The sequence below is a fragment of the Camellia sinensis genome, chromosome 2 (genome assembly GCF_055761805.1).
Source record: "Camellia sinensis isolate YWXY chromosome 2, ASM5576180v1, whole genome shotgun sequence".
NCBI lineage: Eukaryota > Viridiplantae > Streptophyta > Magnoliopsida > Ericales > Theaceae > Camellia > Camellia sinensis.
This window is the reverse complement of record NC_138962.1, coordinates 220,879,571-220,894,232: the sequence shown is the minus strand read 5'-3', so window position 1 is coordinate 220,894,232 and position 14,662 is coordinate 220,879,571. Positions and strand designations below refer to the sequence as shown.

Below are 14,662 nucleotides of genomic sequence, written 5' to 3'. Positions count from 1 at the left end.
ACGTTATGTACCTTGAGCGGGGAGTGGTTCCATTTCTTGGGAGACCGGGTTGGTAATGTTTTGCCACCGGGGTATGATTCGCGAGGGCGAAGTGAGCTTAGTGGTCTACTTGCTAGCTTTGAGAGTGGTGGGTGTGATGAGACCTAGATTGTATTGCCGAGGGTGGTTTGTGAGTATTCGGATGTCTTTCCCGAAGACCTTGTTAGTTTGCCACCTCACCGAGAGATAGAATTCTCTATTGATTTAGTGCCTGGCACGGCGCCGATTTCTATGACACCTTACCGTTTCGCTCCAGCAGAGTTGGTTGAGTTGAAAGTTCAACTCCAAGAATTGATAGATAAGGGTTTTGTTCGCCCTAGTGTTTCACCGTGGGGAGCACTGGCCTTCTTTGCTAAAAAGAAATATGGTGCCTTGAGATTGTGTATAGACTACCGGAAGTTGAATCGGGCTACGGTCAAGAACAAGTACCCTATGCCCCGTATAGATGATCTGTTTGACCAGTTGAAGGGTTCCCGTTGTTTCTCTAAGATAGACTTAAGATCGGGTTACCACCAGTTGAGGGTCAGGGAGAAGGATATTCCTAAGACGGCATTCCGTACGCGGTATGGCCATTATGAGTTTCTGGTGATGCCATTTGGGCTTACCAATGCACCGGCAGTCTTTATGGACTTGATGAACCGGATTTTCCGGGAGTTCTTAGATCGATTTGTGGTTGTCTTTGTAGACGACATTCTTATCTATTCGGCTTCTGAGGAGGAGCACGAGGAACACTTGAGAGTGGTGCTTGAGTTGCTTAGAGCCCATAGGCTGTATGCCAAGTTTGGGAAGTGTGAGTTCTGGCTAGGAGAAGTCAAGTTCTTAGCCCATGTGGTTTCCAGGGAAGGGGTGTCTGTTGATACATCCAAGGTTGAGACAGTGCAAGATTGGACACAGCCTAAGAATGTGTTTGAGATCCGCAGTTTTCTGGGATTAGCTGGGTATTATCGCCGGTTTGTGAAAGATTTCTCTAAGTTAGCGTCACCGTTGACTAGGCTGACTCGGAAGGGAGTCAAGTTTGTGTGGACTGAGACTTGCGAAAAGTCGTTCCAAGAGCTGAAAGTTAGATTGACCACCGCTCCGGTGTTGATTATTTCGGAGGGAGGGTTGGGTTATGCGGTTTATTGTGACGCCTCACGAGAAGGTTTGGGTTGTGTATTGATGCAAGAGGGGAAAGTGGTAGCCTATGGCTCACGTCAGTTGAAAATTCACGAGAAGAATTATCCTACACACGACCTAGAGTTAGCAGCAGTGATCTTTGCCTTGAAGATTTGGAGGCACTACCTTTATGGTGAGAGGTTCGAGGTGTTCTCGGACCACAAGAGTTTGAGGTACCTGTTTACACAGAGAGACTTGAATTTGAGGCAGAGGAGACAGATGGAGTTCATTGAGGACTATGATTTTGAGTTGCATTATCACCCGGGGAAGGCCAATGTTGTGGCCGATGCCCTTAGTAGGAAATCCATTAGTGATGTAGCTTGTATAGCCATCCGGGAATGGGAGATGTTAGGGGCACTTGGCGAGTTTGATTTGCTACTGGACGAATCTGTTGAGGCTGTGGCCTTGTTTTCTGTTGTTGCACAGCCCACACTTTTGACTAGAGTGTTAGAGGCGTAGAGAGGTGACCTTGAGGTAGAGTCCTTCCGAGAGAAGATCTCCGATGGGAAAGTTGAGAAGGGTTTGACGGTGTATCCCGACCAGAGCGTGAGATACCGAGACCGTTTGTTTGTGCCGGAGTCTTGCCGAGAGGAAGTACTCCGAGAGTTTCATCATTCGCGCCTTGCGGTGCATCTAGGAGGCACTAAGATGTATCGGGATTTAGGTCGCCAGTTTTGGTGGTGGGGCATGAAGAGAGATGTGGCTGTTTTTTGTATCGAAGTGCCTTACTTGCCAGCAAGTGAAGGCCGAGCATCAGAGGCCAGCGGGTTTGTTGCAACCCCTACCTATTGCCGAATGGAAGTGTGAGCATGTCACTATGGACTTCGTCGTGGGCCTTCCGAGGACTCAGCGGAGTAGTGATGCTATTTGGGTGGTTGTAGACCGGTTGACTAAGTCGGCGCACTTCATTCCTATGCGCGTGAGAGATTTGGTAGATCATCTTGCCGACTTGTATATTCGGGACATAGTGAGATTGCACGGGGTCCCAGTGACGATCGTCTCAGATAGAGATCCTCGTTTTACTGCTAGGTTGTGGCAGAGTTTGCAGAGTGCCTTGGGCACTAAGTTGACCTTCAGTACGGCTTATCATCCTCAGACTGACGGGCAGTCCGAGCGTACTATTCAGATCCTCGAGGATATGCTTCGGGGCTGTGTCCTGGACTTCAGTGGGACGTGGGAGAGGCACTTACCCTTGGTAGAGTTTGCCTACAACAATAGTTTTCAGTCTAGCATCGGTATGGCACCGTTTGAGGCCTTGTATGGCCGACCGTGTAGGTCTCCAGTTTGTTGGGCCGAGGTGGGTGATGCACCTTTGTTGGGTCCGGAGTTGGTTAGGGAGACGATGGAGAAAGTTGAGCTTATCCGTAGGAGGCTTGTTACAGCCCAGAGTCGTCAGAAATCTTATGCTGACCGTAGGAGGAGGCCTTTGGCATTTGAGGTGGGTGATCATGTCTTTCTGAAGATATCACCTAGGCGAGGTTTGATGAGGTTTGGGAAGAGTGGGAAGTTATCCCCTCGGTTTATTGGTCCTTTTGAGATCCTTGAGAGGATTGGCGAGGTTGCTTATCGGTTAGCTTTACCGCCGCAGTTGTCCGGAGTTCATGACGTGTTTCACGTGAGTATGCTTCGGAAGTATGAGCCAGATCCATCACATATATTGGATTGGACCGATTTAGAGGTAGATGAGGATGCCTCGTATGAGGAGAGACCGGTTCGGGTCTTGGATAGGCGGGATCAGGTCCTGCGTGGCAAGACCATTCCTTTGGTGAAAGTCTTGTGGAAACATCACGGAGTGGAGGAAGCCACTTGGGAACGGGAGTTGGAAGTCCGTGAGAAATATCCGGACTTGTTTGTTGATATGTAATCTTGTATTTAGATTTTGAACTATTGTTGAACTTAAGAGCTTTTATATATGTCTTAAGTTATGAAACATTGAAAATGTTTTGGTTTATTGGAAGTATGTTTTGGAACTTGCCTCATATGGAAGTTGAATGTAACATTATATATGTTGAATATATTGTTGAAATTGGAAAGGAAATGCGTAATGTTGATGCATGTTGAAAATACATATGTTGTTTATATATTGTGAAATGCCTCTTGTTAAAGGGATGGGATGGCCGGTAATGGGTCGAATTGTTGAATGTTAAAGTGTAACATTGTTTAAAATGGAGAAAACCTGTTTTCGAAAACTTGTGTTTAATTTCGGGGACGAAATTCTTTAAGGGGGGGAGGTTATAGCGATCCCGGTTATCCCTTTAACATTCTGTTGTATTCCGGACTCTGTTCCGTGAAGTTGGTAGTGGTATCTATCTTGTTGTGTCCTTAAATTCCACACGATTGAGTTTTAGGATGTTTTGAACAGGGTTGTTACAGGTTGGTTAGGCCTTGGTTTCAATTCCTTGTTGTTTAGTTTTTAGGCGTTCCGCTCGAGCGGGTCTTCTTGCGCTCGAGCGGGTATTGCACACCTCCAGTATTTCGGGTTCCTGCAAAACTTCTGCAGATGTGATTTCTGCGCTCGAGCGGTGGCGCTCGAGCGGGCCGTTTGGCGCTCGAGCGGGTAGTACTTTCTGGGTGTAAGTTCTGGGAGGTGGAAATTTGCGCTCGAGCAGATTGGTTTTCGCGCTCGAGCGGAAGTGCTTTATTCTTGTGTCTTGGCGCTCGAGCGGGCCTTATTACGCTCGAGCGTGCCCAGATTTTTGTTCTTGGCGCTCGAGCGTCGTGTCCTCCGCTCGAGCGGGTCATACGTATATGAGTTATCCGCTGGGTGATTTCAAATCACTTTTTGCTTTTCTTTCTCTCTCCTACTTTTTGTAAAAACCCTTTTGAGAGCCTCTCTCTCTAGATACTCCCTTCTCTCTAGGGTTTGATCTAGTTAGAGTGTCCTCCTTCTCTTCGGCCTTTGTAAAAGTTGTGTTGATCGTCGAGGGCGTCATTTTAATCTGAAAATTTCGGGATTTGGAGTACGTTGGGTTTTGTCATCTTTTCCTTTGGGGCTCCGGATTTGAGATAGGGATAACCTACTCCTTTCTATGAACTTTGTCTTTAAATTTTGGTATTTTGAGATGTTGGGGTTAGTTTGGTAATTTGGTAAAAATGTTAGGGCTTTTGTGTAAATTTACAAAGGGTGGGGTTTTAGCTAAATAAAGCCTAGATGCATGTTTGGCATGGAAAAAGTGAAATTAATGTTAAAACATTAATGAAAATGGAACCTAAGGGTTGTAATGTTAATTATGGAAAATGCCCTAATTACATTGTTTGATTAATTTGGATAATTAATTGTGAGAAATGAGGAAATGACGTGGAATTGTTGAGATTGGGAATATATGGGATACAAGGGTGTAGTTGGATTTTGTGTCACTCACCTAGTTAGAAATGTTGATCTTACATCCATTTGTTGCATTTATTTTCTGTATAGAAATAACTGCTTTGGGCTATCGGTGGAGGATAGTCGTGATTGTTGTAGACAATGCATGATGATTAGGCAAACTGAAACTAATAACTGGAATGTGTCATTGAGATTGACGATTTAAAGAATACATTAAATTTATTGTATTGTGTGATGATGTGTATAATTGTTGTTTATATGCATTGTGTTGTGTTGAAGGAGCTAGGGGATGTACTCCACGGTTTAGGGGAAGATAGGGGATGGACCTCTAAACCGGATGTATTGGGAGGAGATAGGGGATGGACTCCGTAGATAGAGCTCATATGCTTATCTAGTAATGTGTTGACAGAGCTCATATGCTTGTCATTGGAAGTGTGATAGTGCTCATATGCATATCTGTGGAAGTGATGATATAGCTTGTATGCTTATCTGTTGTTGTGTGATATAGCTAGTATGCTTATCTAATATGAAATGGGAAGTGTTTGATATGAGTTATTGTCTCATATGAGTTGTTTGGCCAGGTTCTGAGCCATGGTTGGAATTTGAGAATTTAGAGGAATTGGAAAATGAGTTGTAACATGGACTTGTATGCCATGAAAATGTAAAGTGTGACAAGGGAAAGTATCAGTGTGACCATCTATCAACTGCTAATCTTTTAGTCATTGTTCATATTTGGTTTAGTATGTTTCTGCTGGGCTGTGACTCACCCCATATGGGAATATCATTTTCAGGTACAGGTAGCATGCCACCTCCAAGGACGTAGCTTGGGAGGCTAGAGGCGGACACACTTTTATTGTCTTATTTTGATGTATTACGTGTAAATTCAAGCCAAGGGCTTAATGTGTAATTGAGTTAGTACACTTTTGTTGTAACCAAGTGTTAACTTGGAAAGCGGTAAGCCTTTAGGGCACTTGCTTTTGTCGTTAACATGTAATACTTTTTGTAATGAAACTCTAATAGGAGGAAGAATGTGGAACTTTTATATATCAAAGCATGTCTTTATTGATGGGTTTAATGTTATTATTTTGGGGGCGTTACACCTTTAAACAGACCCAATTCCTTGGCTCTTGATATGAGTTTGTTTAGACCCTCAGCTACAACATTAAACGAAAATGGTGATAACGAATCACCTTGCCTTAAACCTTTTTGGGGACAGAACTCAGGTGATGGTGAGCCATTAACCAACACTGAGATTCTGGCAGAAGAGAACGCGATCAAATACTTCTTATTAAACAAGTAAATGTCCAAATTACGCAAAAGACCGTCAAGATCATAAATGTTTCCAAATGAAGAGAAATCACTTGCCAAGCATTCGAGAATAGCCAAGACAATGGACCTTAGATTTGGATATTAAGGTAACTCAACCCATAACATTGGGGAGAAACTTTCTTGGACTCTAGAGCTATGGAACACCATTTGAGCAAGACTAGTTTTACTTGATCCTCCCATACCTACGATACCAATTGCACTGAAATTATCAGCATGAGATGTAGTAGCTAGGAGCAAAGCTTCCATCTTTAGCAAATGATTATTGAAACCTTGAATCAGAGTAAGGGACTTTAGACATTATGAAAATATTGAATATTTTTTATACTATAAAATCTTCATATCAGGAACCCAAAAAAAAAAAATATAACTTTTTAAAAAGGTTTATATATGTAATTATTAAAAATTAGTTTCAAGAATATAAGACAATCAAACATAAAAAATATTTTAAAAAGTTAATTTTAATAAAATAAATATATATTTTTTTCTATTCAAATAAACGGAGTGTGAAATATAACAGTTGTATTATTACTTGTTGAGCACGCTCAAACTAGTCATATTCAAAGGCTCTGTTTGGAAAGGATTATTTGATCCAAAATAGTTAATAAAGATAAAAAAATAATTTAGTTAATTTTTTTTATTGGATTATTGTTTGATGAAAAAGACAATTAAATTTATTTTGTTTTATAAATCTCTCTAAGAAAGATGTGCATAATTGAGTAATGACGGAATAATTTTTTTTGAACAATATTATCCATGTGCGCGCGCGCGCGCGGACACACACACACACATATATATATATATATCATAAAACTCTTTTAATGAGGAACACTTTTATTTTATTTTATACAAGTTTAAAAATGTTGTGTATAATATTACTATGAATCAGAATAACATGTTACTGTGAGAGAGTAATATGTTAATCTAGTTCACAGTAACATGTTATTGTCAAATAGGGTAATATGTTACTATTTCTGTCAATTTCGATGGTATCTTTTATTTTTTTAAAATTTTATAATTAACATGGATTTTATTTGATAGATTTTGATGAGATGATTATAAAAATATTATTTTTATTAAAAATCGACATCTAAATCAAAAGTTATATTATTTTAAAGTTTAAAAAATTAAATTACTCATTAAGTATATTTTCGTAATAGAGGTAAGTGTTGAATTTTTTAAGAATTTTTTTTGTACTTATCTTTAATGCATTAAAATTTTATTATGAGAAAATTTTGATCAAATCTCCCATAATAAAATAGATTAAAGTAGTCAATAAAATAAAATATTATATCTAATTTATAATTATTTCATTTTTTTCTTACAACTATCAAATCAATTAAAAAAAATTATTTTTTCAAATATAACTTTTTGAACTAGATTAAAAAATTAAAAAAATTAATTAAAATAATCAACTTTTCAAACTACACGTCAACAAATCTGACAGTACCCAGCCACTTCAATGCAAATCCTATATTTATCAAATCACGAGCGTATCTGGATTCATGACCTTTTTTCTTAATCACATTTTTTTTTTACAAGAAAATCTTCCTCCTCTCTCGTAAATTTAAGGCAGCGTTCTTTGTAGTGTTTACCAAGGTGTCTTATTGTTTGTTATTGTTCATTCTGAGTTAAAGATTATAACTTGAGAATTTGTTCCGACCTCTCAAGATAAGTTCCTCTTAACTCAAGACTCGCATAACGGGAGAGTATTAAATCCACACCAAATGTTAGATAACAACTACTTGAGACTAACCTCACTGCAGGAAATTCAGCTTTTAGTGGCGTTTAAAAAACGCCGCTAAAAGTGCCAAAAACGCCACCAATTCTTTTTGTGACGCTTATCACCAAACGCCGATGACGCGGCCATCGCTATAGCTTTATGGCGTTTTAAAAACGTCGTGATATTAGTATAGGCGGCGTTTTTAAAAACGCCGCCAAATGTCCTCCTAAACACACGCTGACGTCACTGACGATATTTAGCGACGTTTTTTGAAAAACGCCGTCATATCTTTTTAAACAAATATGACCATTAATATGTAAGGTTTCAGAGGCGTTTGTAAAAACGCTGTCATATCCCTTTTTTTTTTTTTTTTTTTGGAAATTGTACTAACTTTATTTGATTGAACTAAAAAAATATCTGTAATAACACTAATATAAAATAACAACTCCCATTCAAATAGTTGTAATGAAGCATTAAAAAATAACAACTCCCATTCAAATAGTTGTAATGAAGCATTAATTCACTTTCTCATTCAATTAATATCCAATCATCATTACCCACAAAATTAACGTATCCAAAATCCAAAACGTTAACCACAAACTAACATATATCCAAAAATCATGTCTTAACATTAATCACAAACTAACATATATACAAAAATCATGTCTTAGCATTAAAGTTGTAGTCTTCACTGGTCTACATGCCTGCATCATAACATAAACTGTAACGAGATTCACCAAAATAAACACAAATTGAAGAATTCGTACCCAATACTTATAAATAGTACTTAAAACTTGAAGAAGCACTAACAAGAAGATTTTATCACATACCAAGAAGCACTAAATACATATAAAGAAAAAATAAAAATAAAAATAAAAATGCTTTTCAAATTTGAATCCAACCAAAAATCTGGGCCAATGTTGAATGCTTATTGTTGAATGCTTATTGTTGAATACAGTTTGTAACACAAGAAAGACTAGAAACTTACAGTTTGTAGCATCATCCTCATTCATTCCCAAGAAGAGAGAAGCATCTTGAATGCTTATTGTTGAATAAGCAGCTAGCAGTAGCTGAAACATCTTTGTGGTGTAAACATCTGCAAAAAAATGATCAAAAGATAATTTTGACAACAAAAAGTGCCATAAGGTAAAACTTCTCTCAATAGAGGAAGATAACAAGAGTCATTGCCTCTTAACTAATTCAGGACCCTATACATAAACAAAAAAACAAAGTAACAAACCCCCATCTCCACCTCCAAGGTTTCCCCACACACAACAATTACATCATTTAATCGGGGAATTGAAATATATGTTGGAGTATCTTGAGGCGTTCTTACAATATTAATCATTTCATGGTTGATAACATATCTCAACATGGCATATCTCATAATATACCCATGCATCATATCTATCTATTTATGGAGAGAGAGGAAACTACGTACCCTGTTTCCTTAAAAGAAAACTCCTTCAGTTTTCTAGCCAACTCAATTTCAGTAGCTGCAGCTCTAGGTACTATACAACTGTCCCTGCACATTGCCTAGCACAAAGATGCATAAAGCCACATTCAGATTAGCTTCTTAAGGTCCAGTAGAAACTGATGCAATACTTTTTATAAAAGATGACCTACCTAAAATAAGTATCGTAGATGTGTTGGACAGAATTACCTTGTATGTATTCACACCATCATCAACTGCTCTTTCAAGGTCATCTAATATACTATCGGTACTTCCTCATAGGACCACAGTGCATACAAAGTTTCCACTTTCTTCATTTCTCACAATGGTGACCTATTATTTATTAGATATAAAGATCATGTTGGGGAAGAAGATGAAGAAACGTAAGGAAAAAGCCCAAAAAAATAAAACCAAAATTAGTACTATATTGATTACTGGCTGTGGATATCTCCACTAGAAACAAATAAACATGACACTGTACTCCACAAGAAGCATTGAACTCACACAGGTTGAAACGAAAAAAGAAATGTTTCTGATCTTGAAAGGAGCAAACCTGTAGCATCTAGAGCACGGATGGATTCACAAAATGCATTAGCTCTCTCATGGCGACGCATCACATCACTTGATGGAGGTGGTGTGGTTGTAAGTTGGAAAATCTTTGATAATAGATGTATACCAAGTCAAGGAAAATAAAGATTGTAATATATTGAATAACACGAGGAACAAATGATATATATATAATGACTAGATAGGAAGGCATGAAATATTCTGAATTCTTTCAAGCACTGACAGTAATTCCCCAAGGAAAAAGGGTTGAGGATATAATCTCTAAGTCTATCTGTTGTATGTGGGACAGCCACCACCAATGCACGGACCACAGCAACTGTAGCTTCATGTGATCCATCTTCAAGAAAAGCATCCATTTGAACACGTATTTTGTCCACGATCTAGCAAGTATAAAATTTGATCAGCCAGATTCCTTGAATCTGCTTTATTAAAATGTCAATATCAGATCAACACCAAAAAATATATACCATGTCATTTTTAAAATGCTGTGCCACAGTTCCAAATGCGTCAATGCTTGCTTATTTTACGTTCAAGTTTTGGTCAGAGCCAAGAGTTACAAGAGCAGGCACAACATGAGTGGAAGCCATTTTAGCATCAATATATGGTACCTATCATGAGAAAGATAACAGAGAGTCACACACAATAGTAGAAGAGGTTGGAGATAACTACTCCAGGTAATTGAATACACTTACAATAACTTTCAACAGATTGGTGGCACTGATTTTCATATTTATATTGGAGCACACAACCATTTCCCACAAGATATTGAAAATCATATTATGATGTGCTTCATATGTGCTGCATTATGTAAAAGTTGAAAGTCAAATAATGAAATTCAAAACTAACCATAATCTCAATAATACCAAAATGATTTCACAAAATACCAACCAGAGGAAGCGGACAGAGTTTACAATCTCAGCATGGTGCTTCATTAGATATAAACAAATTACCTTCTCTGTTAGATATTTGAAAGCCACCTTCTTCTGTCCTGCTTCATATATATTGCATTGTGAATATATCTGAAGCCAAAAAACCATAAACATTTCATAAGAAGTGGCCAACCATGTATAATATCTTTTAACACCTTAAAATTCAAACCAACAAAAAAGAAGAAAGAGGAGGCAGATGATGAAGAATGACTATGCTAACCTTCATTAAAAGTTGTGTGACATCTTTCATTGTAGATACACATTCCTTTGTCAAATTCTCAACATAGACACCAGAGTTGACATCTTCTCTTATCTAGAAAGAAAAACCACACAAAAAACTTAAGCAAACCACATAACCATTTCACAAAAATTCAAACAACATAATTGACATAACAGCTTTACCTGGAGGTTTCTTTGGCTTGGATCCAACAAATCAGTGATTTGTTCATTGTAAATCTGTACATACCAATTTTAAAGGATTAAGTAAATCTAGAAATTAACCTAAAATGTTCATATTTATGTCAAGTAATAAATTCAATTACTTAACCTCAAGAAAAGAACAGCGGCATTGATACATGAGTTGCTTGTCAGCATGCTTAATTTGCTCCTATGATTAAAAAAAGGGTTAAACAAAAAAAAGCACAAAAATTATAAGAATGTTACCATCAACAAGTTAGATAATGAAAAGAATATAATCACACCTCATTTATGCAGGCAAAAAGGAAATTTGTCAGCTTCTATAACACCACCACTTCCTAACTGCCAAAGAAAAAAATTTGTTCCAAAAAAAGTTTTGAGAATTTAAATAAATTATCATATTTGACTTTAGAAAATTAGGTTCACTTTTTAGGAAATTAAATTTTTTGATGGCAAGAAGAAGATTTCCGTAATTAGGTTCATTGATGGCAAGAAGAAGATTTCCGTAATAAAGTAAAACTAACATTGCTTTTTGTATCTTGAAACATTATAAAATCTCTCTCTTGAGACATTAGGACATGTAATCAACATTTATAACAATTTAATGAGACACATTACACAATCCAAGCCACCAAGATCAGAATAATGCATGAAAGACACGAGGAAGAACAATCAGACTTGAAGGACTCATAATTGGTAACAGAACAAGAAGTAGTTAACTGGAGATCTGAATGATGAATGCTTAGTTGAAAACATTGCTCCAAAGAGATAGCAAAATAGTGTTAAGATCCTTAGCCATCCCAACAAATCCCTGCAATGCATATTCATAATTATTGTCAAGATTTATAGCACAAAGAACTACAAGTATGATGTAAATAAATCTTGCCAGAGAAAATTTGCTCTTCTTTAGCATATATGCTATGAAAAATGCACCTGTAAGCAGTGCTTGACATCAAAAATTATATCTATCACTTCAAATCCCTGCTTCGAACAAGAAGAAACCATCACTGACAATAACCAAGAATCAAAAGCAGCAACAACGAAACATCTTATTGCTAAAAAAGGTTATTCTTTCAATTTGCTAAGTGAAATAGTTATTAAAATACCTTATGTACTTTCAATATATATGCATAGAGAACGGAATGTTCATAGCTTATAAAGGTCATACCTCCACCGGCGGTTCATCAGAATTTTCAGACTCAGTGGATGCTGAAAGCAACCTAATTCTCATTAAATCATAAATATGCAACAGGTAGTGTGTGTCTTCTCTGGCATATCTAATAAAAACAAAATATGATAAGTCTGATGATTTGGGTGACACACAAATAATCAAATAAAAATACTCAAACATGAACTGCTATGATACAGAGGGCAGAATCTGTCAAATTGAATGCCCTACACCTTGAAACATGAACGGAGAGCATTACTCACTTAAATATTCTTGCTATCTTTTTTAATTCCAACATACAATTCACATAAAATGGTTCAGATTTAATTTCTAAGACCATGGGGGACAATGAAGACTGCCCAAGATCCTTCCTCAATGCACAGTTTGAGAAGCAAGAGTGTGAGTGCCAACCGTGAAAACTGCAAGATTCAAAGCACTGCTAGAGCATCTAGAATAAAATTTTATATTCCTCTTATTGATTGTTCTTTTGTGTATTTTCATTGTGTTGAAGAAAACAAAATTCTTGTGTAATTCATAAGGAAAAGTCCAGTAAAATAAAATGTCAACTCAAACCCAATGGGCAAAGTGGCATGGCAGAATGCAGGGTGCAGTAACTTCTTCGAGGTTAGTGGATTGTACGATAATCTTATATACTTTTGGAACCTTTTACCACTCAATTGTCCACCCTTAAGAAATAAAGATAGCCAACTTATTTTCCTCACAAATAATTAGGAGTTCCAAACAAGACATTTGTCCATATCTTATTCAAAGTACCTTCACATCTCAAAAACAAAACAAAAACTCCTAACTAAAAACAATAAAACAAAAGAAACAACAAGATGAAAAAGGCAGGCAAGAAATTAGGAAAGTAAGGATCATTGGTCACAAACAGACACGTACCTGAGCATCTCATCAGGGAGAGGGCGAAGTCTCCAATCTGCATTCTGGTATCTGCAACGAGTTGGTTGGTCAATCTTACAGAATACAGGGACTGGATGTAGGGAGGAGTCAAACAAGAGAAAGCAGCAGATAAGTGGATGTTTCAATAATTATATACAGACCTACTCTTTGTTAGCAGTATGATGAGCTAAAAATGCAAGGAAGAGGTTCAGAAACTCACTTGTGTTTCTTGAATAAAACTTCTAGAACCAACATAGTTCTGAGTGATGTTTGCATTAACCGCAACTGCAAAAGCAGTGCAAACATCCATATTTGGGAAAATCTACTAAGAAAAATGAATTGAATTAAACAAAGTAAAAAATACAAACGTAAGGTAAACTTCTTAAAACAAAATGACTGCATTACCTTCAATATCATTAGTCAATACCTCAGCTTCTCCATAGCTGTAATTGCTCACTTGGTTGATATTCATTTCAAATTGATCATCTCTACTACTATTCACCTTGCTCTCTTTACCACCACCAGTCTCAAATTCACATCCATTTTTCAAACCTTGGTCCTCATCCTCTACAGGAACTTTCAACTCCACGCATTCACACTCGAGACACCAAATCAATTTACATGAAAACAAGGTCACTGCAATTCGATCTCTCCGCAATCTGAACTCCTGTGGACAATCCAAAGCAACAACAATGATTACGTTCTCGATTATATCGAATATATCGGAATTGGAGGTTCGAAAATAACCCAGAAATCATAATTTTTTCTAGGAGGAATCTATGTGCTAATTCCAGGAATAATAAGAAATTCAAAATCAAAAGAGAAATCGAAGGAGCTTACCAACATATCTGATTCGAAACCCCCATATTTGGATCATGTGTTCTTTGAAACCTTCAGATCTGGCTTTAATTAGTTTGAAATCCTTCAGATCTCGTCTCTTGTTCTTTTCTTCAACGAGCACCACCACCGCCATCCTCTTCCACCACTGTAGCTGTCGATCTGAGGCGATAATGAGAAGACAGCAGCGGCGGTGAGTGTGGATGAGATCGGCAGAGGAGAGAGAGAGAGAGATGAGCCTGGTGACAGAGAAGAGTGAAAATGAGCGAGAGAAAAAAAATGAAATCGAAATCAAAATCACTGAGCTTGATGCAAATCGACTTGATGCAGATAGGTTTACCTCTCAGTAAATGAAATCGATTCTGAAGCTTGATGTAGATAAGTTTACCTCTCAGTGATTTCTATGTAAATGGAATAGGTAAACAAATTAAATCACCAAGATGATTCCGATCGAATCCCATTCTGAAATCACTATGAGATTTAAGGGATTACCTCTATTCTTTGTCTAATATCTGTATCTGTTTTGAGGCATCTTCTTTCTGAGACTGAAGAGTAAAGAATGAGAGTCTCAAGAGGGAGGGAGAGGGTGTGAGAGATTATAACACATTCGGAGGCGTTTTCTATCAACTAAACGGTGCCGTTTTGAGTAGCACAAAAGGCGACGTTTATAAAACGCCGTTAAATATAAAAAAGACGACGCTTAAGAAAACGCCCTTATATAAACGCCATCATAACAAACATTTCCTGTAGTGCCTCTAACCAATAGCGTTACGCTTAAGAGATTGGTGCAAAGAATTTCGAATTTAAGACCTGACGTTTTAAC

General features: G+C 37.5%; 2 protein-coding genes and 1 long non-coding RNA gene across 6 annotated transcripts; all 3 read right to left on the bottom strand.

Moving 5' to 3' along the window:
* Positions 1-8,076: 8,076 nt before the first annotated feature.
* LOC114291638 (uncharacterized) lies at positions 8,077-10,658 on the bottom strand. 2 transcript variants are annotated; one of them, XM_082913668.1, is made up of 7 exons: positions 10,539-10,658; positions 10,281-10,386; positions 10,056-10,196; positions 9,845-9,968; positions 9,575-9,691; positions 8,557-8,664; positions 8,077-8,272 (listed from the first exon to the last, which is right to left on the bottom strand). In XM_082913668.1, the coding sequence occupies exons 3-7, from the start codon at positions 10,056-10,058 to the stop codon at positions 8,265-8,267; spliced, it is 360 nt and encodes a 119-aa protein (XP_082769794.1). In that variant the 5' UTR covers positions 10,059-10,196; positions 10,281-10,386; positions 10,539-10,658; the 3' UTR covers positions 8,077-8,264. The 2 variants fall into 2 exon arrangements, with proteins under 2 accessions (XP_082769794.1, XP_082769795.1); XM_082913669.1 differs by having other exon boundaries at positions 10,477-10,612.
* On the bottom strand, positions 8,690-9,540 carry LOC145819811 (uncharacterized). 2 transcript variants are annotated; one of them, XR_014360586.1, is made up of 3 exons: positions 9,195-9,540; positions 9,010-9,104; positions 8,690-8,776 (listed from the first exon to the last, which is right to left on the bottom strand). It is a non-coding gene; the product is annotated as an uncharacterized LOC145819811 (long non-coding RNA). The 2 variants fall into 2 exon arrangements; XR_014360587.1 differs by having other exon boundaries at positions 8,710-8,776; positions 9,232-9,520.
* A 78-nt stretch (positions 10,659-10,736) lies between the features above and the next one.
* Positions 10,737-13,606, bottom strand: LOC145819810 (protein RRP6-like 1). Of its 2 annotated transcripts, XM_082913667.1 has the most exons (8): positions 13,505-13,606; positions 13,003-13,053; positions 12,103-12,211; positions 11,868-11,915; positions 11,219-11,745; positions 11,065-11,124; positions 10,920-10,973; positions 10,737-10,830 (listed from the first exon to the last, which is right to left on the bottom strand). In XM_082913667.1, exons 1-5 carry the CDS (start codon positions 13,543-13,545, stop codon positions 11,677-11,679), a joined length of 318 nt encoding a protein of 105 aa, XP_082769793.1. In that variant the 5' UTR covers positions 13,546-13,606; the 3' UTR covers positions 10,737-10,830; positions 10,920-10,973; positions 11,065-11,124; positions 11,219-11,676. The 2 variants fall into 2 exon arrangements, with proteins under 2 accessions (XP_082769793.1, XP_082769792.1); XM_082913666.1 differs by having other exon boundaries at positions 11,065-11,745.
* Positions 13,607-14,662: the final 1,056 nt, after the last annotated feature.

What these genes read in the sequence shown, in the direction of transcription:
- LOC145819810 (XM_082913666.1), bottom strand. Translation starts at nt 13,545, where the DNA reads ATGGATGTGAATTTGAGACTGGTGGTGGTAAAGAGAGCAAG. An exon ending in GTGGTGGTAAAGAGAGCAAG is followed by an intron (nt 13,054 to 13,504) that starts GTGAATAGTAGT and finishes AACTCGTTGCAG; the next exon opens with ATACCAGAATGCAGATTGGA. An exon ending in ATGTCAAGCACTGCTTACAG is followed by an intron (nt 11,746 to 11,867) that starts GTGCATTTTTCA and finishes TATGCATTGCAG; the next exon opens with GGATTTGTTGGGATGGCTAA.
- LOC114291638 (XM_082913668.1), bottom strand. An exon ending in AACAGATAGACTTAGAGATT is followed by an intron (nt 9,692 to 9,844) that starts ATATCCTCAACC and finishes GACTTGGTATAC; the next exon opens with ATCTATTATCAAAGATTTTC. An exon ending in CCGTGCTCTAGATGCTACAG is followed by an intron (nt 8,665 to 9,574) that starts GTTTGCTCCTTT and finishes ATTTTTTTGCAG; the next exon opens with ATGTTTACACCACAAAGATG.